At 36.9% G+C, this 27,707-nt stretch overlaps 1 protein-coding gene across 9 annotated transcripts in view; it reads left to right on the forward strand.

Moving 5' to 3' along the window:
• Positions 1–27,707, forward strand: part of KHDRBS2 (KH RNA binding domain containing, signal transduction associated 2) — a 255,902-nt gene that overhangs the window by 199,013 nt on the left and 29,182 nt on the right. For all 9 annotated transcript variants that reach the window (XM_072142213.1, XM_072142212.1, XM_072142214.1 and 6 more), the window contains exons 6-8: positions 2,405–2,594; positions 21,537–21,619; positions 26,136–26,194. In XM_072142213.1, coding sequence (XP_071998314.1) covers positions 2,405–2,594; positions 21,537–21,619; positions 26,136–26,194 — 332 coding nt within the window. The remainder of the gene's footprint in view (positions 1–2,404; positions 2,595–21,536; positions 21,620–26,135; positions 26,195–27,707) is intronic.

Consider the following 27,707-nt stretch of genomic DNA (forward strand, 5'->3'; position numbering starts at 1 on the left):
GGCCACGACTATGCCGGGCGTGCACACCGCACGCAACGTTACAATTCATACCCTAATTTATCATGCCAAACTTTAAGACCCCTGATGACAATGGCAAAAAGAAACGCGACGGGTCCTAGGGTTATCTAGCAGTGAGGAAGTGTTAGCCACTTTTAGCTACAGTCAATCGAGGCAGATTATATGTAGCTCAGTCAGCCTACTAGCTGCCAAACTAACTGAGTATTATCAGCCTACAGATCAAAAAATTGGTTGCCAATATACTGGTAGCCAGAAGTGACAGTCAGTATACTAAGATCGCCAATATATTGGTAGCTAGAAGTGACAGTCAGTATACCAAGATCCAATCTTTGCAGAAACTGTCAGTTATATTGGATCAGGCAGGACACAAACCTGCAGCTATCTGACAACCACTATTTCTCTACCAATAGCTATTGCACTTCCTCACTTTTAATAACAGGGTTGTGAGCCAATCCATAATCACATCCCAGTTATTGTTATGTTACCTATCCCCTGCTGACAACCATTCATGAAATACAGCACACATACATATGCATGCATTTGGGTCAGCAGTGGAACAGAGGAACAAATTAATGCGCACTTAGAGTTCTGCCTCATTTTTTCTTTTAAAATTTGAAGAAATAAAAGTTACGTTTTATTTTTTTTGACATTATACCTCCAAACTACAGTGAATCTAAGTAAATAAAGGAGATATTTTTCAGCATCGCTAATTTATTCAGTGAAATAGAAAAACATGTCAGCCCTTTCCCAATGAAATATACCTAAACTGAAAACCTTTTCATTCTCATTATAACTTACAAAAATACATTAACCCCTTTATGACAGTTTTTGTGATAGTTTTATTAATTACCGTATGTATACTTGAGTATAAGCTTACCCGAGTATAAGCCGAGGCCCCCAATTTCACCACCAAAAACTGGGAAAACCTATTGACTTGAGTATAAGCCGAGGGTGGGAAATGCATTGGTCACAGCCTTTACTATTTAGCCAGCCCCCTGAAGTATATAGCCAGCCCCCAGTAGTATACAGCCAGCCAGCCACCATGCAGTATACAGCCAGCCCCAAGTAGTATACAGCCAGCCTGCCTCCAGTATACAGGCAGTCCCATGTAGTATACAGGCAGCCCCATGTAGTATACAGCCATACCCATGTAGTATACAGACAGCCCTACATAGTATACAGCCAGCCCCATGTATACTGCTTGCCAGCTCCCAGTAGTATACTGCCTGCCAGCCCCCAGTAGTAAACAGCCAACAAACCCCCCAATAGTATACAGCCAGCCAGCCCGCAGTTTGTCAAGCACATAAAAACAATAAACTTACATACTCACCCTCCGCCGCTCAGATGCTTGCCGCCGCTCCAGATACTTGGCGCTGCTCCTGGCAGCCTCTCTTCTTTCTTCTGTTTGCTGTAATAGGCGGCAGAGACGCGATCTACCAGCCGGTGCGCACTATGGCGTCATCAGCGGCTACACTGCCGCATCATAGTGTGCGATGGCCAGCAGATTGCATGGACTCGTCTCTGCCGGCTAATACAGCATAGAGAAGATAAAAGAGCCAGGAGCTGCGCCGAGCATAGGGGCACCAGTGGGTTAGTATGTGAGGTTATATTTTTTATTGATTCGTCTATAAGCTGAGGCAAGGTTTTTCAGCACATTTTTTGTGCTGAAAAACTCGCCTTATACACAAGTATATACGGTACATATTTTTTTCTTTATAAAATGACGTTTTTTTAATAGGTAGTAAACAGAATATACTTACCAAAACATATTAGAAATAATCATCCTTTCCCTAAGTTCAGCTACAAACACAGAGCGTGCATGTACATTTACAATTCTGTAAACTGTAAGCAAAGTCTGCCCTGGAGCTTATGCCTTCAGCTTACAGGTTAGAGGGGGCATAGTTCAAAAGCCTACATCTCTCTTTTAATCTAAACACTAGAACCTAGAGACACAATTCTTATGTCATATTAAACAGGAGAATCTTCCCTTTAATATGTTATATATATTATATATCTCTTAAAATTACAGTCGGAAAGCTCAGAAATAGAAAACTCTATGTAATAATCTGGATATAGCCATTTGAAGTTCGCCACTGTCATGGTCATTTATAAACGCCTGCATGGGGCATTTAGAAATAGGACATTTATAGCCGTATGACAGTCGTGAAGGGGTTAAATAACTTTACCCAATCTTTGCCCAAAACATTGGATATTACAGGTGATTATACAATGACAAGCAAACCAGTTAAATAGTTAGAGTTGGTATGATAAATAAAATAGTAATTAATAAAGAAAACTAGGACTTGCCATTTTGAGTACATTTTGGAGTAGAGTGAACAGAAAAATGTAATCAGCAATATAATAATAGATCTTCTATCTTCTTCAGAAATCGGGGAGGAGCCATTCCACCTCTGCCTGGACGTGGCACACCAGTACCCAGAAGTTCTCCTGTATCACGAGGAGCATTGTCACTACCACCTGTAGCCCATGGTGTCTCTCCAGCACGGGCGAGGGGAATTCCAACAGCACCTGGCTATAGAGCACTACCACCTGCCATTGAGACCTATGATGATTATGTAAGTTTTTATTTGGCTGACTGTGACATGTCAATAACTTAAAATGAATCTACCACTTAACTAGGGCAGTATTTACAATTAACGCTACTGGGTAGCTCCCAGCAAGGTTAATACAGCCCTGTATGTTTATTAGGGCATTTGGACCACTACTTTTATTAAAGCAGAACTTTGATATTCATGTAAATGAACCACAAGTTCTGCGAGTGTGTCACCTGAGCACATCGAGGCTCCAGGGCTCAGGCTATAACGCACCCTCAGGAGCCCAAGAGTATTCTGTCTGCCCTCTGTGATCTTTATTCTGTGCTGCCAGGAGATTTTGGCACACAGCGGTTATACTTACAGGAGGCTACTGAAGGATTAATCATAGTACATGTCATGTGTAGGGGGGTGTTAAAGCTAAAGTTCTACTTTAATAAAACTAGTGGTCCAAATGCCCTTATAAGAATTCAGGGCTGTATTCATCCTGCTGGGAGCTACAGCTGCTAAAAACACTGTAATTCAACCAATGGATCCCTCCACCACTGGGATTGGTATTAATTATGATTTTGATCTGGAACATCGAGCTTCTTGGAACCATTCCATATTACCACAACATTTTTTTTTCAGGAGGAACTAATGCTCTAATGTGCTAGGTAGTGTGAGGAAGACACATTGAGATGGTGTCTAGCTTAGTAATGCACTAAACCATAGCTAATGCTACCTCAAGATTGATCACTAAATAGAGCTAGCTGTTCTAACACTGATCTGATAACTCAAGTTATTAATGGATTTAGACACAGCATTGATGTCAGTGGTTTGCATGCACAAGGCATGCCAAAAGTATTAAGAATACAACACACCCCTCCACTTACATAAATGGCATCCTCCAACCAATTTCTGAAGTCCGATGACAGCTCCTCCCCATGGGCAGCACCATGTGGTGGATGGGAGGATGGCATTCCACCACATCAGAAGTACCATCAACAGACCTCACCTCCCGTTTACATCATATTAAGTGCATCCCAGGCATACACAACTCCCCACATCCCAGGCTGCCCAAAAGAACACCCACAGGCAGGAGGTAGCAAACTCCCACAGGCAGGAAGTGAGTGGCCAAACAAGCGGCCAATTGGGGAGAGCTAGTTGGGTTATTGAACCCATCACCAGGGGTAAGATGCCAGTTAGACCTGAGGTAAAGACTCAAAGCCGGGGTAACTCAAAGACGCTAGTACATTGTGTCCTGGCATGGACATTGAAGATATTTCAAAATGATATGGGCATAATACAAACCATTTTAGTGATTGTAAAATGCTGTCTATTATATATGTACTGCCTGCGGAATTTCCTAACTAATGTTTTTGTACTGAGCAATTTAGGAAATTGAAGCATTTGAGAAGTGCAAGAATAAGACATGGAAATCTAAGTCTAGTATTATTTGATTAAATCCTAAATTATATTTAGTGGAATCAGAACAGCTGGATGGCATATTGATTAAATAAAACTGATTAGATATTATGCCAGAAGCACTTACATGAAAAGCTAAGGCTCAGCTGACAAGCATCTGGTGATACTTGAAAAATCCAATTGTATTTTTGTAATAGCAGTATAGTGTAAAAGATTGGCTGGTAACCAAAATTGCTCTTACATTGTGATATGTATCACTTCCATATATGTACTGCTAGGGTTGAAAACAATATACAGTAAATTAAATAATTGTACAGTTATTTTTTAGTTAAAATTTCCCATAAATATATTACGTTAATTTCACTGGAAGAGAATGTTCTGTGAATAGAATGAACAGCAATTAAGTTCTGTTCCGTGCAGCTTCTTACTTTTAGACATTACATGGCTGCTGAAAACCTTCCTTTTTATAAAAACCTTCCTTGTATAAAACTTGGATGAAGGAAACTTAAAAAGTGTGAGATGTATGAATTTTTCTTAATCTATGGAAATGAAAATTATCCTGGGTATATTAGATTGCTGATTATTACATTCTCATTAGTATTGGCTGAACATTCATCACTTTTCGCTAATTGTAATTTTCTTAATTTGTAACTGCAATAAACATAACTTGTTGACTGTGCAATACTTCAGATATGCAGTGCCATTTATTTATACATGCATCTACAGAGATAGGCCCCATCTTAGTGCAATATATGAAGTAATCTTTCTTCTAGATTTCTGTCATGACTTTGTATGGTATTTATCAGTTTCAAAACTGGTATGTTTAATCCAAGTTGATTAAAGGAATTAAAGCACATTTAACATACAAACATATCGTTTTCAAGCATGAGTGTTGTTCGCACAGTATCCCAGATAGTCCACCAAAGTAAGCTACTAACAATAATTTCCCATATGCCTACTTTATGTTTTCATCGTTTTTAAAATATATTATTTTAAATATTGAATATTTTATATTTTTTAATGATATTTTTGGGATATTTTATTTTGATGTCAGATGGCTTACAAATTGTGCATCGCAAATCTACACCCCTCATACTATAAGAAACAGTTTTTTAGGAAGATTGTTAACCCTTTGAGATCTTAGTATTAAAACAAAATGGAGGTGAGATTTAGGATGGTGAAATTTTTACAGTAATACTTTCATTTATCCCTAAAATGTACATATTCACAAAAGATAAAAAGAGAAAACCCATCTTAAAATTTTTATGCAATTTCTCTGAGTACGGAGACACCCCACATGTGTATGTCACTTGTTGCATGGGCTCACAGTGAGGCACAGAAAAGGAGGAGGAGCATGCATTAGCCAGTCTTGCTCTTAAAGGGGTATTACCATTTGGGCATTTACATTTAATTAAATTCATTTGCCTTATGTAAACATTTCTTTAATTGGATGTTAATTAAAAAAATGTTCCTGTGTGAAGATAATTTCTCATAAATGTAGTGATGTTGTCCCTTAGAAACCAGATAGCTTTCTTCGGATACGACCACGTCACACTCTGGCAGCGGTGGCCAGACTTGCGCTATAGAGTCCTGCCGGACCACCAGGATTCAGCAATCATTACCACAGGACGGCTGTGCGACATGTAGTAAATCCCGGACATTTTATATACAATAACCTTTTGTTTCTTTGTGCACTCAATCCATCTGAGGTGGCCGTATCCGAGGAAGCTCTCTCGTTTCTAAGGGACAACATGGCAACATTTATGAGAAATTATCTTCACACAGGAACATTTTTTTTTAATAACATCTTATTGAAGAAATGTTTACATATGGCAGATTAATGAAACTGAATGTGAGTGCCCAAATGAGAATACCCCTTTAAGGATGTAATGGTTTTTAGTTGGTTCATGGGCACACTTTTGTGAGCTATAAAATATTTGCTTTTCCATTAATGTTGATTTGTGAGGGCTTATTTTATCTGACTTCAAGTACAATTGATGTGCTGTTTTCCTTATCGATGTTGTGTCTCATAAGTCTTGGCTCTCATCTTGTGCGCTTCAGTTTATTCTACATGAAGCATCGGTGCTCCTCAGTTATATTATATTCCTCATGGAAATGCTAAAAATATTTAAACACATGGATAAAAACCTGTCATATTGTTCAAAACAACAGTTGTAAGTTTTAAAATGAAAACAAATTTATTACGTTTACATTTTTCCAAATATTGCCCCTCACAATGCAGTGTGATTTTAGAAGTATTTTCTTGTTCATTCCTAAATGTAAATTTAAAATAGTTTGTACTTCATAATTCCCCTCGTATAGGATACTGCATTTAGATTTTCTTTTCATCTCTAACTACATACATTATTTACTTAAAGGGAACCTGTCACCAGGAGACCCATTTTTAGCACTCCCCCAGTCCCCACAGAGCATAGTACATACACTGCCAAAGTGTTTTTGTATTAAAAATTGGTTTTACTGAAAAAAAGATATGTTACAATGTACCTTTCATTAGCATCTGCTGTGTGACTAGGCAGTTGCCAATTGGGAGGGGCTGGAAAGGAGCAGTTCCCCCCACCATTGGGAAACATGTGACCTTTTGAAATATATGAATAACTCCCCTCACTCGGGATTGGCTGTAGAGGAGCACGGGGCGTCGCTAAGCCCAGTGATGGGTGTTTTCATATATTTGAAAAGGTCACATGGAGAAGCTGTTCCCCAAGGGTGGGGGGGGGGGGAAACTGCTCCTTTCCAGCTCCTCCCAAAAGGCAACTGCCTAGTCACACAGCAGATGCTAATGAAAGGTACAATATAACATATCTTTTTTTCTGTGAAACCAATTGTTTATACAAAAACACTTTGGCAGTGTATGTACTATGCTCTGTAGGGACTGGGGGAGTGCTAAAATGGGTCTCCTGGTGACAGGTTTCCTTTAAATAGCCCTGAAAACTCATATGGAACTGAAAATTGAGTTTCAGTATATCGAAAATATTTTTTTTTCCTTTTCATTTCAAAATGTTCCAGCTGTCATGTTCAACAACTGTTATGGGGTGTGTCATGAGCAGAATCTGATTCCCAGACATTGCATTCACCCAGCTCTTCAGCTGCACTTTGCACACTCCACAGAAGTGCTCTATAGCTTTATGAGATGGCTGTGCACAGAGAATTAGGGCTTGAGAGAGAATAAAGGTGGAGAGAAAAAGCACCTCTGGGGCCAATAAACTCCCTTCTCTGCACTAGTAGATGCACATTATTGAGTAGCAAATCTCTGAACATATACAGAACATAACAATGATGCCTTCTGTCTGTATAGTATCATATCTTTCATGGAACTTTGTGTAGAGAACATTCATTGTATATGAATCAGAGCAAGCCACAGCCGCAGGCAAGCATTGTCCCAAGCAATTCATTCAAAAGGACAGAAAAAGGTTGATGTGTCTGATCAATTTATATTCTTCAGACATTAATTCCGCACACAGAACCAGCTAATTATCCCGCTGTGTAAATCACATGATCACGCCTTACTTCAATTAACATTATAGTCACAATTAGTTCACTAAACGTTCCATTATTGAGTAAAAATGTCAAAAATTACCCTTCACTTTAATGATACAGAATGAATTCCAAGATCCCTGAACACAACTTTAAAGCTTAATGTTGCACTAGTTATTTTGTCAGCAATTTTTGGATGTAGAAGGAAAAAAAACACTTGTTACACTAATGAAATATTAGATTAAAAATACATTAAAAAAATGATGGTTTCTGTTTATTTGACCTATTATAGCTATTTAAAACACTGTCCAGTGAATAAAGCATTAGTCCCCTTACAAACATTGCATGCTATTATTTGTGATTGATTCTGTTAATCAGCAAATCAACTCATATTTTCAATTTATATTATATTTAAAGGAAATCTACCATTAGTTTTTATACATGTGAACCAAACATACCTTGAGAATGCTGTAGCGACACTGATGCAGAAATATATCTTGTTCAACCCCTGATCTGAGTGGTTTTCCTCAAAAACAATTATAACATTCAGGACCTTGGGAAAGCTGGGTTGTATGCATGCTGCCGTTCATAAACACATAACACTGAGCTTCCTGAACAGTCCAGACAGGACGGATCAATCTGAGCTGGGTGACTTATACACAGCAGCTGGGGATGGTGCAGTAATTTGATTTCTTCTGCCTGTCAGGGACAACACAGTGATGACAGCGTTCTCTGAAGCAGTGCAGGATTAGGGTAAGAAGAGAAGCGCCGAGCCAGCCACAAGAGTGACAGAGCCTCGTTATTATAATTTTATAACAGTTTTTTCAGCAAAACCACTCAGTTCAGGGATTAAATAAGTTATGTTTCCGCTTCAGTGTAGCTATAGCAGTCTCAATGAATGTTTGGTTCTTAATGCATAAAAGCAAATGGTAGATTTCTTTTAAAAACAAACCTACTTGAACTAAATTAGCATTAAAAGCTTCACTTTTACCTCTTTTAATGTGAGCTAGATAGCTATAGAGTAAAACCCAGAGTCTGGTGTAGTTTTACCTTGCAACGTGGCCAACCACCAGATACATCTGGAGGTATAAGCCTCCTAATGTATCCACCGCAGCAGACACAGCGACATATGCTGGCAGACGATTGCTGATTTATCCTACTATGTCAAAGTCATCTCAATGCATGGAACCATCTCCTACAAGTCTATACAGTGTGCAGAATAGAGTATACTATATTAATAACAAATCTTTATATTACACCATCATATTTCACAGGAGGAAGTCCATGGGGTATATATACAGAGATAATAAGATATAAGAGAGTAATAACATTGTCATATGAAACAATAGGAGTGACGTTCCTCCTCACAAGAGCTTACAATCTACAAGGAGGTGGTAAAATAGGAAGAATCTGCAATATCAGGACAAATATCTGACGCAAATAAAAGGTTTATGAAAGAATAGTTAATCTTCAAAGTAACCATTTTATGTATCTACAGTACAAGCATAATAGGACATGATTGATTACAGCTCTGCAAAATATATGCATAAACCATACCAAATCCTAGTTAATGTATAAGGCATTAATGCAGGCTGTAGAGGTAAGCATATCATATTCTAATGTAACTGTTGTTCTCCAATGGTATCCTGTCCTAGTTTCTTCTCACATACAGAACAAATAGTTTTTGTTTTTCATTCCTCTTATAGGGTTTCATAAACAACCTAAAGCAGTATACTTATCATATAGATTCATGCAATAGACCAACTTGCAGACTTTGTAAATTTGAGGCCCAAGTGAATGTTAATAAATTGTGTCTGTGAATATTGCAAGATCAACAGGGCAGCTTTCCATTTTCTTAGTTGTGTGCATTAACTCCATTTAGTTTTCTTGCTTTGTTAATACTATACCCTAACCAGAGAATGGATGCACATTCAGATTTTCAACAGTTCATAAAAATTACAACCATCTGTTTTCTTTATATTTTGATTTGTGTGGTGTTTTGCTTCTGATTTTCATCCACTTTTCACACTCTTGACAATAAAATGGCATTTTGGCCAAAATCAGTCAGAGCAGACTGCACTTGGATGGAGTTGAATTCCACACCCTGAAACTTCAGCAATAATTAACATTAGATGTGATGTATAAATTCCATATTCTCTGCTGGTAATGCCACAGCTTTAATGCAGTGAACCTGAACAAAATACTCCAGGGGGTATTGAGGAGAAAGAGGGGGATTTATCATATGTAGTTTCCTCCCTCAGCCTCTAATAGTGACTCATCTAAGAAATAACGCTTCTTTTTATATTTGCATTTAAATAGTTTTGATGTGTTTGTTAAAAAGTAAATGGGTAAGATCTAACATAAAAGAAGCAATAATGGATATAATGAGGGGCATTTATTAATTTGGGCACAGGGTGGAGCTGGAACCATGCTATATTTTAATATATATATATATATATATATATATATATATATATATATAATTTATGTAATTTTGTGGCGCAAGGGATAAATGAATTGGCACACAGACTAAAAGGTTTAGAACTCCCTAGACCAGATTTTAGCTGTTTTTTTTTTTGCGCCACAAAACGAGTCAGAAAATAGAAGCGCCAGACAACTGTTGGATTCACAAGCAGCGGCAAAATTTTGCGCCCAAAAATAGAACAAATCTAAAGTATTGGAAAACACCAATAAATTAAGGCGCAAGAGTTTTCTGTTTGAAAGGCAATAATAAATGACGAACAATATTTCATCCCCTACCTGAGGGTGCTGGTGGATTAGTGGGGTGATAGCTGACAACAGTGTCTCTTTTTTTAAAAAAAAAAATACCCAACAAATCAAAAACAAATACGGTAGATATTTTACAAGTAAGGCAAACTTCTTATGCTTCTTAAGCTGCAAGCAATTTATCAACAGGAATAGATCACTTGTGTATCTACTATTTTCTCTTTCCAGAAAAGTAGAAGTTATTTATCTATGCGGTTATAATGTATTTGTTAAAATAAGCTGTACCCTTTAACTTTTATCAAATGTCTTGGACTAAACTGTACCCTCAGACAGGCTTACTACTAAATAGATATTTTTATGTATGGTCATGATAAAAATAATGTTCACTCTCTTTAAAGGGGTATTCCCATCTGGGCATTTACGTTTAATTTAATTCATTTGCCATATGTAAACATTTTTTCAATTGGATGTTATTAAAAAATTGTTCCTGTGTGAAGATAATTTCTCATAAATGAAGCCATGTTGTCCCTAAGAAATGAGCTTCCTCTGATACGACCACCTCACACTCTGGCAGCAGTGGCCAGACGTGCTATGACCTGCCTGACCTCCTGGATTCAGCGTTCATTACCACAGGACAGATGTGGGACCTGCAGTAACTCCCGGACATTTCATATACAAAAACTTGTTGTTTCTTTGTGCAATCCCTCCAGCAGAGGTGGCCGTACCCGAGGAGCAAGTCTTGTTCCTAAGGGACCATATGACTACATTTATGAGAAATTATCTTCACACAAGTAATTTTTAATAACATATAATTGAAGAAATGTTTATATATGGCAGATTAATAAAACTGAATGTGAATGCCCAGAAGAGAATACCCCTTTAAAGGCTGCTGTTATATATGCTGAAGCTATGTTTTAAAATGTAAGCATACTCCCTTCTTAGTCATGAAACAGAAAACAGGCATCTGATGATAGAGATCAGCAAACAGTGGTTTACAGTGGACCTGGGGTGAACATCAGGACCTAATCAGGTTTATCCTACAGATTGAAGGTCACAAGCACAGAATCCCAGGGTTCCACATTCATGAGATAGAGGCATGAATACATTAAAATGGTCCAGAATATATGTAGGGTGGAAAACAATGATTCTCTATGGGACAAGATCATCTGACCAGGTATCACTGTTCTGCAATAGGGTACCAGCAGTTACATATTCAGGATTCCATGTAGTGCGGATGTTACAGGGTACATCATAAATTTCAAGGTAAAGAGTACAGACTTTTGTTAAAGGATACTGGTGCAGGTATTAAGGTTTACTCAGGAACTGGAAACTTCCAGTAGCTTGACCCCTACCAATTTAGCAGTCATTTTCTATCCAGTAGAACAGGGAGAAAGTGTTAGTATTGGAATACCTCTTTAATTATTTCTAGATTGCTATATTACAAAACTATGTGTGAAGCCTTCCATGTAACTGTCTGAATAATTTACTTACACCATGTAGTTGTAGAATCTTCTCAACTTAGCAACCAATACTGCCAGTGCAATGTAGTGTGACATTTGAAAGCCAAGATTTAGAATGTATCTGAAACATGTCACGGTAAAAGGCCAGAAAAATTGTAAGGTAATTGTATTGTGTTTTCACTGTTCAGCTTTCACCAATGAAGCCAGGGAAATAAATTCTAATTGCTTTAGACAGTCGAAGCTGTCACTCTACATGAGCATGTCAGAGGCAGCTTTGGCTACATCAGTAACCTAATTACAGAAAGCCTGGCTTGCCACCAATATTTTAACACTTGATTTATTTCCTGTTCAAGTTGTTCAATAGACCTAGAGTTAATTGGTTTTCTGAATGAGTGCTAAAATATAAGGATCTTGCTTCATTAAAGGGAAGATCCAGTTATTAAGCTTTACTGACTTTAAAGTCTGCTCACAAGTCAGCAAAATTAGCAGCATAGGATCTATGCACAAGTCAACAGAGGTGAAAGGTTGATGTAAGTATCACATCATATAAAAATATGACTAAAATTGGGGAGTTCTGTTTAAAATTTTGCCAATACATAAAAAAGCAGCAACACTACTACCTTGACTACCCCTCTTGTGAGAAATTGAACTCTAGAGGTGCCAGGTTTCACAGATTTTCTGAAAGTAAGGCTACCTGCAGACAAACACATGCCTCTGGTGAGCTCCACTCACGTGCTGATGACAAAAGCAGGGTATTGCCCTGGAGCCTGCCCCATAATTACAGTAAGGGCAGTTAGCTGACACACTGGTGTATTGAGGTATAGGTGCTGTATTATCAGAGAAGCTATATTATCTTCACTTCTCTAGACAGGGGCCACTGCTGCTTAAAGCTACATTCACATCTCATTTTTGCTCTACGTTTTAAGGATACATGCAATGTGTTGCATCAATCCCCAATTGCCTCCAATGGCCTCCACTGAACACAAACATCTGTAACTTTCCAGCCTTATACAATAATAGCATAAAATCTAATGTAAAGGAATTAAAACACCCTTAGGCTAATGCATGGCCATCTTGAGCAGAACCATTGTTAAACTGATCACAGTATTTGGCAAGGATGGCTCGTGATCAGTACTGTCCTTGAAAAGGACCAAAGCAACAGCCATTCATTATTTTAGCAATATAGACAGCAAGCATTAGAAACAAGCATGCCCTTTATTTATTTAAGAACATTAGTCAAATTCCATTCAGTGCCCAACATTTTAATTGTCGGTAATTTTCTCTTTCATTCATATGAGAAATTATTTCCTGTTCCTAAACAGTTTGTGTAATTGAATAAAGCATTACAACACACAACAGTTGGAAATAAAGACTAGGGAAACAAAATCATTAAGAACTAATAAACAAAACACCAGGAAGGGCAAAGATTTAATATAATATAATGCACAGAAATGACAGGAATATTTAATACTTGTTTATGCAATTATATGGCAATTACAAAGGGGATGGTAGAGATTTCAAAGCAAGCTAAGATGTATAATGCATTGCAATATAACACATGGGTAATAAAATGAGCAGCCAGTTAATCCATAATGTTTGCATTGCGTTATGGGAGATGGTGCTAAATAATAAGAATGTAAGATGTAGGCAGTGTAGTGTAAATGTTTACTAGATTTGATGTTTATAGGAAATCTACCATCAAAATCCATCATGATAAACCAGGGACAGACACTATTCTTATATGTACTAATCTTCTTATATGTACTATCCATGGGCTCCTTCCTTCTAAAATGAACCTTTAACAGGCCTGAATGGCATCTAGGGTTGTTACCAGTGCCCCTCTATGCTGCGGCTCCACAGCCTGTTACATCGTGCAGGAGCAGTGTTCAGTACCCCCTACTACTGTGTGCTGAAACATTCTCTGCTGCAGTGAGATTAAATCAGTCAGAGGAATGGATGAAGTGCTGAGGGAGCAGAAAGGGATAGTAAAACGGTGAGACAGCCTGTGAAGGGCTCTAGAGACACCCTTCAGGCTCATTAGCATAATTAATATATAAAAAGTATATACTTCTCCACTATCCACAGGTTAAGGTTAATGGAATACAGTGAGGTTGCTCTAGTTGTGATTATTCACAAGTTTTGTTGGTCTACTATATATAATTAATAACCACATCCAATCTGTATTTGAGTTTCTTTTGGATGAAAGAAGCACAGCTTTCTATTAATTTACATGGTGCTTTAGATCTTTAAAAGAGTTTTCTTAGTAGTTTAACATTACCTCCTGTGGGACACTGCATCTCTTAAATCTGTCTGCCTTCCAACAAGCATTTTTTTTGTCTGACACAACTTTTTTTGTCACTCAATATGGACACAGCGCTTCAATCCCAACACTTCTGCACTTCTAGTTTCCACATAGGGACATTTTTTTCCAAATAATTGGACCAACAAACAGCAAGTTTACCAATTTCAAAACCGCTTAATGAACGTGGTTTGACATTTCTGACAATCCTTAGTTTTATAACCAAAAATGGATCAAACCCCTATATTCTATAATGCATCACATACACCTATCCAACTACAACAACCAAAATACAAAAAAAAAGATCTTCAAAACTATCAATAAAAATATATACTTTATTATTATACCAATACAAAAAAAATATATACAAATGTATACCATATGGGTGGAATGATCAAAACAAGGGGAAAACATGTGGTCCCAGATTAACCCCTTACTGACATTTGATGTAATAATACTGCGGGAGGTGCGTATTGTTATACGCGGGAGAGATTGGGTATCACATTTTGTGGAGCTTTTTGCTATTTTATCCACTGAGAATTTGTACATTTTTTGAAAAACACATTCATTTAGCCAAAAAAATGTTACTTTCAAAATTGCATCCGATTTTGTTTTAACCCCTGTAAAACAATTAAAGGGTTAACAAACTTCATAAAAGTTGTTTTACGTACGTTGAGGGGTGTAGTTTCTGTAATGGAGTAATTTATGGGGTTTTACTTTTATTTAGGCCTCTCAAAGTGACTTGAAACCTGAGCAGGTCCCTCAATAGCAGGATTTTGCGTTTTTTATGAAAATGTAAAAAATCGCACCTAACGTTCAAAGCCCCTTAATATCCTACAAAAATAAGAGTATGCATAAAAAACCATGGAGACATAAAGTTGATATTTGGTGAATGTTAGTTATTAAGTATTTTTGCGGTTATGACTATGTGTGGAAACAGTAAACATTTTGAAGTTCGAAAATAGAGAATTTTTCAAAATTTTCACCAAATATCTGATTTTCTCATAAATAAATGCAAAACATACCACCAAAATTTTTCTACTAACATGAAGTACAATGTGTCACGAGAAAACATTTTCAAAATCACTTGGATATTTTAAAGCGTTCCAAAGTTATGACCATTTATAGTGACACACGGCAGATTTGAAAAAATGGGCCGTGTCAGGAAGGTGAAAAGTGGCTTCGGCGTTAAGGGGTTAAATAGGGCAACCACAGATTACATAAGCCCCCCTTAATAAGCCCAAAGACCAAAAAATACCCAATGTCTCTATGTGAATATCCTGTCAAAAAAGTAAAGCAATCAAGGGTATGATAATTATTTCTCAATATACATGAAGTGAAAACCAGAGGTACCTTCCGGCATCAAAGTGTCCATATATCCACAATACACTCACCCGATAGCCAATAGTACACCCCAGCACGTGTTTCGCACTGATGCCTTCGTCAGTAGGCATCAAGGTGGGGCTTATGTACTCTGTGGTTGCCCTATTTCATCTGGGGCCACTTGTTGTCCCCTTGTTTTGACCATCACACCCATACGGTATACATTTGTATATTTTCGTGTATTGGTACTATAATAAAGTATATATTTTTATTGATAGTTTTGAAGCTCTTTTCTTTTGTATTTTAATCATTAGTTTTAGTCTTACGGTACACCAAATGCATTAAGGCCATGTGCCATAATCTATAACCACGGTGCTAAAATTGGGCACCAAAAAACAATACATAGCTCTAAAAATAACAAATACACCCCCATTGTTTGGGTCATAGAAACAGCAGAAAGGCAGTAAGACAGTCTTACTTCTCGCTCAGAATTCCCTTATTTTCCTCTTTGTCCACTTTCAATTTTTTTCATGTACATTAGTCGAAAATTCGGCAAAAAAAATGACATTCATTAGAAAGCAAAACACCTGCTTCCCCAACATCTATTGCCATTTGTGTTCCACATACATGAAAAGCATACATTTTTTTCAATTGATCATGTGAAAAAACGCAGAGAATAAAATGATTCAGTAGGGCATAATTAAAATTTATAGATGGCATGCTGAGGAAAAAATGGATGTGTGAAATGTAATTAAAATATTTTTTATTTTACCTACTTTTTGCATGGTTATAATTTAGTATTACCCTGATATAATCATTGCATTACAATTGTGTTACTGGTGAGGGCTACAACTCATAAATTCACTGTTTTTGATTGAATCCTTATAAATCCTTTCTATGTATTAAGAACAATAGGTTACTATTAGGGTATTTGCGCACAGTGCAGAGTGGCTCTGGGATTTGCCTCAGCAATAACCCCACAGCCATCCCGCAGGCATCAGAATAAAGCCAAAGTCGGCTTGATTGGGATGCTTACACTGCCGTACCCAACCATTAGCACTGAGGGACTGGTCAACTATTTGCTGCAAATGAAAAATCTGCAGCAGAAAGTAATTTCCAATGCAGATTGTTTTCAGCATGATGTGTATGGGATGGCTTTCTACCCAATACACTACAATGCAGATTTGTTGCATGAAAATTCCTTTTGGCAAATCTACAGGAAATAGTAGTATCTGCAAGAATAATTCTGCACATGCTATCCTTTGTATCAAAAATACTAGAACCTCTGATGGAAAGCATAACCGTTCCTGTGAATTTCTAGCTATCCCATGTGAATTTGCTAGTAGTGATAGAGTCTAGGGGGCTCTGCCTGGCGTAGGATAAACGCTGCACGACTGGCAGCCCGATACATGAAGAGGCAGAAGCCTCTTCATGTATCGGGCTGCGAATTTGCAGCGCCAGCGTATGATAAATATCCCCCTAGGTTTGAATTTAACGTCTGCTCCCATATAGTAATAATCCTAGTTTCATTGAACCCTATCTTTGGTTTGGTGCCTAATCGGACTATTTTTTCTGCCACACATATTTTACTGCATTACATTATGTTAATGAATTCAAACAAACTTCAGCTAAAAATATTTACTCTGGATTTCTCCTTCCCTTGTCCATGCAGCTTATGAAAAGAAAATATTCACACATCTATAAAATGAATTATTTAGCTAATTATATTACCATTATAGAAATGGAAATAACTTGCTGCTTATGCATATAGTCGATTAAGATTCAGGGGGAATGTTTTTCTAGACAGCAGCATTAAATACAATGCATTTGAATATGAAGAGGTGATTCTTCTCTGTACATAAATTACTAATTAAAATGAATATATGCAAAAGAAAATATGACATAAAAGTAAAATAATGCATTGGAACATATTCATTGGATATGGTTTAGAAGTAATTTAAAATAAATCACATTATTTAAGGGAGGCTCAATTTTGTTTAACCCATTAAACCTTAAAGACACTGCCTAAAATGAACTTCCGGACATTTTAAACTTTTTTTTAGTTTTTCCATGCTCAACATTTTTATCTGACATGAGCCTTTGAGGGCTTTTTTAGTGATAAGAGTTGTATTTTCTAATAGGCTCAGTTCACTGTTTCCTGTGGGCGAGCAAAAAAAAAAAATGCTATTTTATCAATTGTTTAAATCGTTTATGCAGTTCACCATAATATATAAAAAGACATGATAAATTATTCTGTAGATTAGTATGATTTAGACACAGGTTTTCCTATATTTTGCTACAGTTTTTTAGCCAAAAAAAACCCACATTTTTGAGGAAAACACATTTTATTATGTGTCACCATATTCTAAAAGCCATAACCTTTTTATTCCTTGATGAAAACAGCATTATTAGGCTTATTAAGAGAACGGTTAGATTGGTACTATTTTGTGTTAATTTCAACTTTTTGATTGCTTTTTATGGCAAGTAGGAAGCAATAAAATTGCACAATGTACAGACAGTCCCTGGGTTACATACAAGATAGGGACTGTAGGTTTGTACTTAAGACGGATTTGTATGTAAGTCGTATGTAAGTTCGCGGTCCCGTTATATCAGTGGCTTGTAGTGCGCTTCTGTGCGCATAAAGAACAAGCCGCTGGTATAACGCGACCACGATCTTAGTGATGCAAACGGAGGGGGAGATAACTAAGGACGCTGTCGCGCAATACCAGCGGCTTGTAAATCGCTTCCATGTGCATAAAAAACAAGCCGCTGGTATTGTGCGACTGCATCCTTAGTTACCTCACCCTCCGCTTGTATCACTAAGATCGCGGTCCTGTTATATCAATGGCTTGTAAAACGCTTCAGTGCGCATAAAGAACAAGCCGCTGGTATTGTGCGACTGCATCCTTAGTTACCTCCCCCTCCGCTTGTATCTCTAAGATCGCGGTCCCGTTATATCAATGGCTTGTAAAGCGCTTCTGTGCGCATAAAGAACAAGCCGCTAGTATAACGCGACTGCGATCTTAGTGAAGCGGAGGGGGAAGTTACTAAGGACGCAGTCGCACGATACCAGCGGCTTGTTCTTTATGTGCATAGAAGCACTTTACAAGCCGCTGGTATCGCGCTACAGTGTCCTTAGTTACCACCCCCTCTGCTTGCATCACTAAGGAGGCAGCAGTGGCACACACAAGAGCAGGATAAGTGCTACTGCGATCTGAAGAACGGGTCAACCCTAAATACAAACGGGGCCCTCGGCCGCACATGCGCGGGTGAGGATCCCATTCATAACTAGGGGTTATTCGTAACTCGGATCGTCGTAAGTCAAGGACTGCCTGTATTATATTTGTCAGCATTACACTGACATTTTGCCTATTAGAATGAGTCTTGGACTGGGCCTAATAAGCCTCCATATATGGCAGTAACAGGCAGTCACTGCACTAAAGGCAGTTTGCCTCACAAATGTGCAGGGTGCGACAGAGTATTAAATACTGGCACACAGTCTTTAATTATTGGTGCACCCTGCTCTGGAAGTGTGCACCTTCTCTTTTTAAGTACTACCAAGCCCCTTTAGGTACACAGTTTTATGTCTTGTTGACACAATGCAACTGGACACAAACTGGCGCAAACACTTCTTAAAAGCATGTGCAAGCTCCAAAGACTTTATTTTCAGTGCAGAGTCAGACAGAAATAATAGATCTGTCAGGTGCTACCGATTTAAAATATATTACTAAATAATACTATTGAAACTCAAGAATGCATAAAATAAAAAAAAATTACTGTCACAAAATATAATAATAAAAACAAAAAATAAGTAAAAATTATTTTCTTCCTTTCTTCCCCACAAAAAGGCTTTATTTGTATCCAAAAATATAAAAGTGAACTATCAAAAGTAAAAAAAGTAAAAAGTGGTAAAACATAGAAGTAGTAAAACATAAAAATACTATACATATTTGGTAGTGCTGGAATCATGCTGACACATAGAATAAACATAAAAAATTGCTATAAATAATGCTATACTGTGAAAGTGGAAAAAAATTAATCTAAGAAGAGTTGGAGAAATGTAATTTTTTTCATTAATAAAAGTTAATTAATTAGTTATGTGTACCCAAAAATGGTACAATTAAAAAAATACATGTGGTGTTTCAAAAAACAAACCCTCATACAGCTAGATTGACAAAAAAAACCTAAAAAGTTGTGGCTCTCAGAATGCAATATTTTGCCACTGCTTGTGAATTCACCAGTTTTCTGCCATTTCTATTTTTTCAGACTTGTTTTTTGGCACAAGCTGTGGGGCAAAAAGAGCCCAGCAGAAAGATGGTCTAGTGAGTACTAAACATTTTAGTCTGTGTGACAATGCATTAATCCCTTGCACCACAAACTTATATCCCACTGAAAAATATAGCACGGTTCTAGCGGCACCCTGCACCAAAATTGATAAATGCCCCTCAGAGTCTTTTTTTTGCTTCTTTGTTTTTCCCTTTACACCTGGGTTTCGCCTACACAGCTTCTTCCGGGACACTTTATATTTAAATTTTTATATGTGGGGAAGTGGTGAAAAAATGCCGATTCAGACATTCAGATGTGTTTTTAAATTATGGGGCTCACCATATGGAACAAACATTTTTATATATTTATACATTTGCCATTATTTGTTTTGGAGATACCCAAGATGTTTGTGTTGCTTTTTTACATACTTTGTAGGGAAAGAACTGTCATTTTAACTTTTTTTTTAATTTTCAATCTTGATCTCTGATACAATATATTGCAATACTACTGGCAATTCGGTGCATCTGCATTACAGATTCTGCTATTACAGGCATGGGACTCATGGTGGTTGCTCTTTTGAAACGCTGCCATCATATGTCTGTGGACACATTCGGTGCACTAATGCAAAAAAATAAATTAATTTAAAAAACTTTAATGTTTTCAGTGATCTTTGGAAAAGCAGAGAAATGTGTTCTCTGGTAGATTAAAGGGAAATTTGCAGCTGTTTCCCCTTTACACCATTTCCGCCCCAAGTGAGTGTCGAGTGTCATAAAGGGAATGAGGCTGGTGGCGTTCCTGCCCCACGCCTTCCTACAAGTCATAGCCTGCACCCGTTCAAACGCAGACACTGGCGCAATTCCAGGCCATATAGTACAAGTTCCTTTTGAATTGTAAATAAGCATTTTTTGCTCCTAGAATTCCAACAGATTGCAGAAGAGAAGCATAGCATAGTTAATGGGTGTAATTGTAAAACAGCTTGCTTCCTGATGATTTTGAATAATTTTGTTGTATGGTGGTTGCCCTGGTGAATGTCTGCTAATTATAGTGTATGTCTCTCTGGCAAAAATAAAGTGGTGAAATATAGTAAAAACATTTTCTTAATTATATATATTAGTCTGAGAGCTCTCAGGCTATAGACAGCACTTCCAAGTCTAGGAGATGCTGTGACAGCTTCGGGGAGGACGTTATAACTGTTCACTAATTTATCAATTTGTCAATTTTCACATTCCTATTAAATCCCAATTCTGGGACATCTTTTCTTGTAACTCTTTTTTTCTGCCATTCATCTGTTGGCAATTCCGTTATGTATGTTGCATGTGTCTTTACTGCCTCGTATATATTTCCTGAATGTACGTCAAGTCATTAAGATGTAACTTACTCAAGGATCAATTGTGATCGAACTGTGTGAGAAGTAAAGAGAGAATGATGTCACATGGATGTCCAGCAGTGACAGTGAATTATGGGGATTATGTCATTTGTAGTGCGTAGTGACAGAGCCCACCAGAAAATGGCAGAAATGCATTTTATTTCATCAATTTCGCCAAATTTTTCCCTGCTTCTCAGTATGCTGCATGGAATATAAAATACCCACACTAGGGAGTACAATTTGTTTTGCAGAAAAGTCCTCATACAGCTCTGTATGGATTTTTAATGACAGGGAGTTAAAAATGAAAATGCAAAAAAAAATATGGCTTGCTCTTTAAATGGTTAAAGATTTTTGCCTGATGTATATTTATGTAAGATAGAAAATGTGAGATTGCTGCAGCACATCACCCTGTGTAGACTGGAATGTGGTGCTGACAATCTGAAAAGATAAATGTGAAAGGAATGATCACTATTGGCCCTGTGAAAGTTTTATGCAATTGTATGCTTTACTGATATACAATTTTTTCAGTACAGTTTGTATTCAATAAAACACATAGGCAACGTGAAATAAGTATTATGTTATAAAATCTTGTTTTAACAATGTCATGTTTCTGTATTTGCATAAAGGGCTATGATGATGGCTTTGGAGAGGATTATGATGACCAAAGCTATGAGGATTATGAGAACAATTACACTACACAACCACAGAGGTGAGTATTTTAAGTGTTAATGTTCATGTTAATCGTGGGAGGTGAATAATTAGGCTGTGTAAAGGAAAAAAAGGTGAATTCAGGTATCCTTATATAGTTTAGTAATACACAATGGGGCATATTAATGGATATGTTTTCAATGTAATTCTGTCGTAATTTGCCTACGCCACTTTTATCAAAGGTTTTTAGACTGTTTTCAGACACTTCTACAAGTAGTCCTAAAAAGCTGACCGCTGAAAAGCTGGCAGGGCTTCACAGGGAAAAGTCGGTTATTCTCATGCAACAGAATGTTGATGCAGTTTGTGGCATAAACTAATGGTACAAAGATGACTGAGCTGTCTTACACTAAACCAGATTTATTACTGTGGGTTAGACACATTAACGAATCTGGTGTACCCAGGCTGTCTACTTTAAAGGACATCTACCATCAAGATCAAGGATTATAAACCAAGCACACTGACATATTGGTGTCGGCCCCCTCTAGCAGGATCTGTTCTTTTTTATTTACTTATGCCCTGCTAAAATTATGCAAATGAGCCTGAAGGGCCCTGGGCTTTTTTTCTGAAAAACAGGGGCATGAGAAGCTCAAAGAAGAGCAGATCCTGCCAGAGGGGCACGCTCCAGTATAGCAGTGTGCTTGGTTTATAATCCTTCATCCTGGTGGTAAATGTCCTTTAAAGTTAAAGCCCCCGAGAATTCAATCTATTATGTCAGTATAACAGAAGTATTATTTTAAGAGTCACTAAACCAAAGTGATCAGTAGTTATACACACAAACTAAATGGCAGATGCCCATTGTTCCTCTATCAATCTGCTAGAACACAAGTTAAAGAAATGTTTTCACCTGATGGTAATTATAATGTGCATAACCAAAACCACATAACAATGGCAAAATTCAATAGTTTTCTGTACATTAGATAACATATGTTTAAATTTTAGGTAGTAGAGTGATGTCATGTTTTGCATTACTTTATTAATGAAAATTTTATTATTTAGTTGGTAAAGAAGCGGGTGTGAGATTAGAAGAATTAAGTATCAATAGTAATGGATTTCTTAGTCCATGCTTACTTATCCACTTATAAGGTTGAACCTTCACTGTTTGAATTCTTCTTAGCTTCTAAGCCTTACATGATGTTGGCTTCTTCCTGTAATACAGCTAAGTGCGGGTTATCATACTTTGAACACACAAAGGCAATAATTGATTAAAGGCTTAACACTTTAGCTTATAAATGCTAATTACAGTGCAGGATGGAAAGCCTGTGTTTTTCACTTCTTATCTGCATTGTGCATCAGAACCACAGTTACTTAACACAAAAGAAGCTAATTTGTACTAGTAAGTTAAGTATATCCACTCTCTGTTCTGTTCTGCTGTTCAGCAAAATCTTAAAACATTGCTTTAATAACAGTCTCTACATCACCAGGGAATAAATATATTGAACGATTTGCTTTTGTGATAGAACCACTATAATACAAAATGAACCAAGGGTTTCAAGTTTCAGAAGTTGATGCCATAGCACAAAGGAGCAATCAATGGTTAAGCATTCAGAATAGAGGAAATAACAGTGCTGACACAACTATATAGGGTATTATTGCCATGTCATATTTTGTAATAGGTTGCCTAAGTCTGTTATAATTTATGTTATGTACAGATGAATTAGAATCCTTCAAAATCTAGGTTCTCAATATTATATAATTCAGATTTGAATGAGTGAGTAAGTGTTGTAGATGGCTGCTAGAGTTGTAGTGTCGCAAAAGGTAGACTTAATAACTATGCTTGCTTTATTACATATTTGGGTATTTCTGAATTGCTGTAAATACACAATCTTTTACTCAATAAAGGGTTTACCTTTCTATGAAAATAAACATGACTCAAAGGCTTCCCTGTTGGAAGTATCTATTTCTTTGTCCTGGTAACCTGCAAGCCTTCTAAAAGCAATTCCACCATATTTAGATTTTTTTAGTACACTCTATAGATTATTTATATCAAGCACAAGTGTTCTGGGGCGTCACCACAACCCCTCCAAGCTACAGCTATTACATGCCCCTCCGAAGTCCTCTCCCCCCTCCCTGCTCTCTCAGCACTTCCACTCCCTAGTCTCACTGCAGAAGTGAGTATGTTACGAGAGAGCAGGGAGGTGGGGGAGAAATCCTCGGGGAGGTGGTTGCCCTTGTGCTTGATTTTACTAAAAGTAGTGGTCCAAGCAGTGTTACCCAGATGGTAATGATGCTTATGAATAGTCACAAATATCAAAGCATAAATCCTTTCAAATCTGGATACACACATGTGACCTGTGTTAGAAAGGATAAATTATCTGCAGACTATGTCATCTTTTATCATAAACACGCTCAAGCCACAGACTTCAGCAAACAAACCTCCCACTATGTTACACCTAAACTTTTACCCACAGGGATTAATGCAGTTCATTGTTATGCCTATAATGCCAATTTAATATGAATAAATATAGAAGGAATGTTATTCTCTTGGAATCCACAAAATAAAAAAATTCCATCACAATAAGCATTGGTATCTGGAGGCAGTATGTTCACATGCTAATGACGACAGCTCCATAATATATGAAAGTAGACGTTCCATGTGAACTTATTTCAGCTATAAGATGCAAATAGAATTATGTTCATAGAAACCTGTGCACAACACTTTGTGCAAATATTCATTTCCTTTTTTATCTTTAAATGTAATGGAGTGATGGATGCATGTAGCCTTTAACACGTGTTTGAAAGCACAGGTATAACCTCATAGATATCTACATTCTAGTTTGTATTTTGTTCCTTTTCATTGCAATAATCTAGGTGAACCTTTTTGCTCCAGGCAGACATCAGATTCTATACCACAAAGCTCCCCTTGGGCAGCACGGAGACATGCTTTATTGCAAGCAATTAACCTATTTTATTTCTCAGCACAAGTTTTAGACCCTTTTATTAACAGGTTCAATACACTTGTTACTTTTTATAGATCAAATTAAGTAAAGGTTAGATAAAATGCAACCACAGTTCACATATTTCATCCAGAATCTCGTCTCAGCAAGAAATGCAGTTGTCAGACAAAGTCAAAGGCTAGATCCATGGCACACAACAGATAATAAATGCCACAAATAAGATGTTCTTCACATAACCTTGGTCATGCATTATAAGCAGTGCTTGATGCAGATGTACGTCTAAATGGGAAATCTGAATTGTGTTTTATCCTACTGAATGTTTTTTCACAATAAAGGTAAAGAGGTGCATTTGTGTATCTGTTCATGAAATTGAGTAAGACACATTGGGAAGGCCTGTTACATATAATTGATTATAACAGAAAGCAATACTTGATAACCTTAAAGCATTGAACGGTTTGCTGATCTTGTCAGTTACCAGCGGGGACATGAAGGCACTCACATGCAACTTATTATAATGTGACAGATGTCAACTCGCACTACATGAAAGATTTACTAAAGATTCAGCTAAGTTGCCAACATACATAAAGTGTTTTCAGGGACATATTTTTACACTGTAGACACATTGCATTTAGTCACTTTTAGCTTTTACCAATCTGAGGATTTAAACAAATCTGGCATTTTGCTGCAGGTAACTCCCACCAATGTCAATGCAAGTAAAGCAGAGTACACTACACAATTTGCCTTTGTTTTTCCATATATTGAAAGTCTGCATTTAAGATATTTACTATAAGCTAAAGTCAGGTAAATGTGCAATGTTTTTTTTTTATTAGCACATTCCATAGTACAGGCAGTCCCCGGGTTACATACAAGATAGGGTCTGTAGGTTTGTTCTTAAGTTGAATTTGTACGTAAGTCGGAACTGTATATTTTATAACTGTAATCCCAGCCAGAACTTTTTTGGTCTCTGTGACAATTGGATTTAAAAAATGTTGGATTGTCATAAGAATCAGGATTAAAAATAAATCTTCATTACAGACACCTCTGATAACTGTTATAGCTGTTTGTTGTAGCCTAGGACTAAAGTGAAAAAAATAAATTATCAATATCCAGTGGTCCATTTGTAACTAGGGGTCGTATGCTAGTGTTCTTAAGTAGGGGACCGCCTGTACAAAGCTTTTTGATAGACAATGTGTTTACAGTTTCAATAGTCAGTTCATACATATAAGCTCAAAATAAAGGATACCACATAACTAAACAGTTTCCCAATGCTTTGCCGTCCCTTCCTCCCTCCCCCTCCCTTCCCCTTCTCTCCCTTACCCATTTCCCACAGCTCGAAGGGACACTAAAAGAAATAAAGAAGAAGAAAAAGGGAAAAAAAGGGAAAAGGAATAGACACTTCAGTGCTTCCATATCTCTTCCCAGTATTTCAGTTTTTTTTTTTTACTTTTTTTACACAAAGGATACAATCCCTTTACAGAATTGTAGAACCCTCCAGGGCTGTGCAAATGCTCAAAATTTATATGTAACCTGCAAAATATTGATTATCATTGTTATTGCCATTAACAGATAAAGCTGTTTAGCAAATTAAGCAATGTTAACAACTTTTTGGTTTCACATGTTTAGTGTTCCAGAATATTATGACTATGAACATGGCACAAATGAAGACAATTACAACAATTATGGTAAGATTGACACTTCTTTTTGCACAGTGCATTTATTTTTAATACTTTTAGCATAAATAGCTGCCCATAAATTACTTATAAGAAGTCAACAAAGAAGTCTCTCTGTCAAGCAGTACTCCATAGCTTTGTCTGAAGCTATAGCCCCAGAAATTACTTGGTATCACCATTGGAAGTTGCAATAAAATACAATAAAATATAGTATTAAATAGTTCTTATTCAAATGAATGGGCGACCAAGTAACCACAATAATTCAGCAAAAATAGGAAACATACCAAGTCATTTTATGGGTTTCAGGAGCCAGAGTTATGGAGTAGCTGTACTCTTCAGTTGTTTTCCTTTCTGGTTAAATGATGGGTCTCCTAAGTTGAAAGAAACATCCTTTAGGATATTAATATTCTCTATTAGGCCATAAATGCAGGAATAACAATCTGATATTGTATAGTACTTACATTTTATACAGTTAAATATATGAATAATATATGTCAATAGCTATGCTTTTGTTTCTACCTATAGCAGAGCAACATTGATTTGTTGCAGATTAAAATTGGGAAACCTCATATTAAGCTTTAATTAATCTGCATGTATGGATACATTGTAGATATGTTTGTGTACAGTTAGTATTGAAACATCCTAGTTGTGATTTCCAGGTTTGCTTTTAGGAATTTTTCTTTGTGTTTCTTGCTGTAGTTTTTAATACCATTTTTTAATGTTTATTTTAATTTGTCACAAAAAAATAATAAATACAATTGACATCATCAGAAATAAAGGAAAATGAGAGGAAGAAACTTTAAAATCACCTGCATGTTATGTACTCCAAATCCATATTTCTAATCAACAAATACTTTTTAACAGCATTTCCTACATCCAAATATGTTTTGGAGAATCTTTGGTCCCCTTAAGGCTTTAGAGCCTGATAGCAAATACTTCCTCCTCAACCCCAGTACCTGCACCGTTAGAATACTAGTCTTTCTTGTGTACCAGCTTATACTTCACAGGGAGTTCTCAAAGGAACTTCCAGTACTTCTATTTATATTAAGTAACTTATTCTCCAAGGCCTTCAAGCACGCTGAAATTTATTCCATTTCCTTAAAAGGGTATTCTCGTCTGGGCATTAACATTCAGTTTGATTAATCTGCAATTAATAAACATTTCTTCAATTAGATGTTATTAAAAAAATGTTCCTATGTGAAGATAATTTCTCATACATACGTAGTTATGTGGTCCCTTAGAAACGAGATAGCTTCCTCGGATACGGCCACCACTGCTGGATGGATTGAACAAATAAACAAAAAGTTTTTGTATATGAAATATCCGGGAATTACTATATGTCCCACAGCCGTCCTGTGGTAATGATCGCTGAATGCATGTGGTCAGGCAGGGCTCAATAGCCCATGTATGGCCACTGCTGCCTAAATGTGACGTGGTCGTAACTGAGAAAGCCATCTCGTTTCTAAGGGACAACATGGCTACATTTATGGAAAATTATCTTCACACAGGAACATTTTTTTTAATA

Source organism: Engystomops pustulosus, chromosome 3 (assembly GCF_040894005.1).
Source record: "Engystomops pustulosus chromosome 3, aEngPut4.maternal, whole genome shotgun sequence".
Classification (NCBI taxonomy): Eukaryota; Metazoa; Chordata; class Amphibia; order Anura; family Leptodactylidae; genus Engystomops; species Engystomops pustulosus.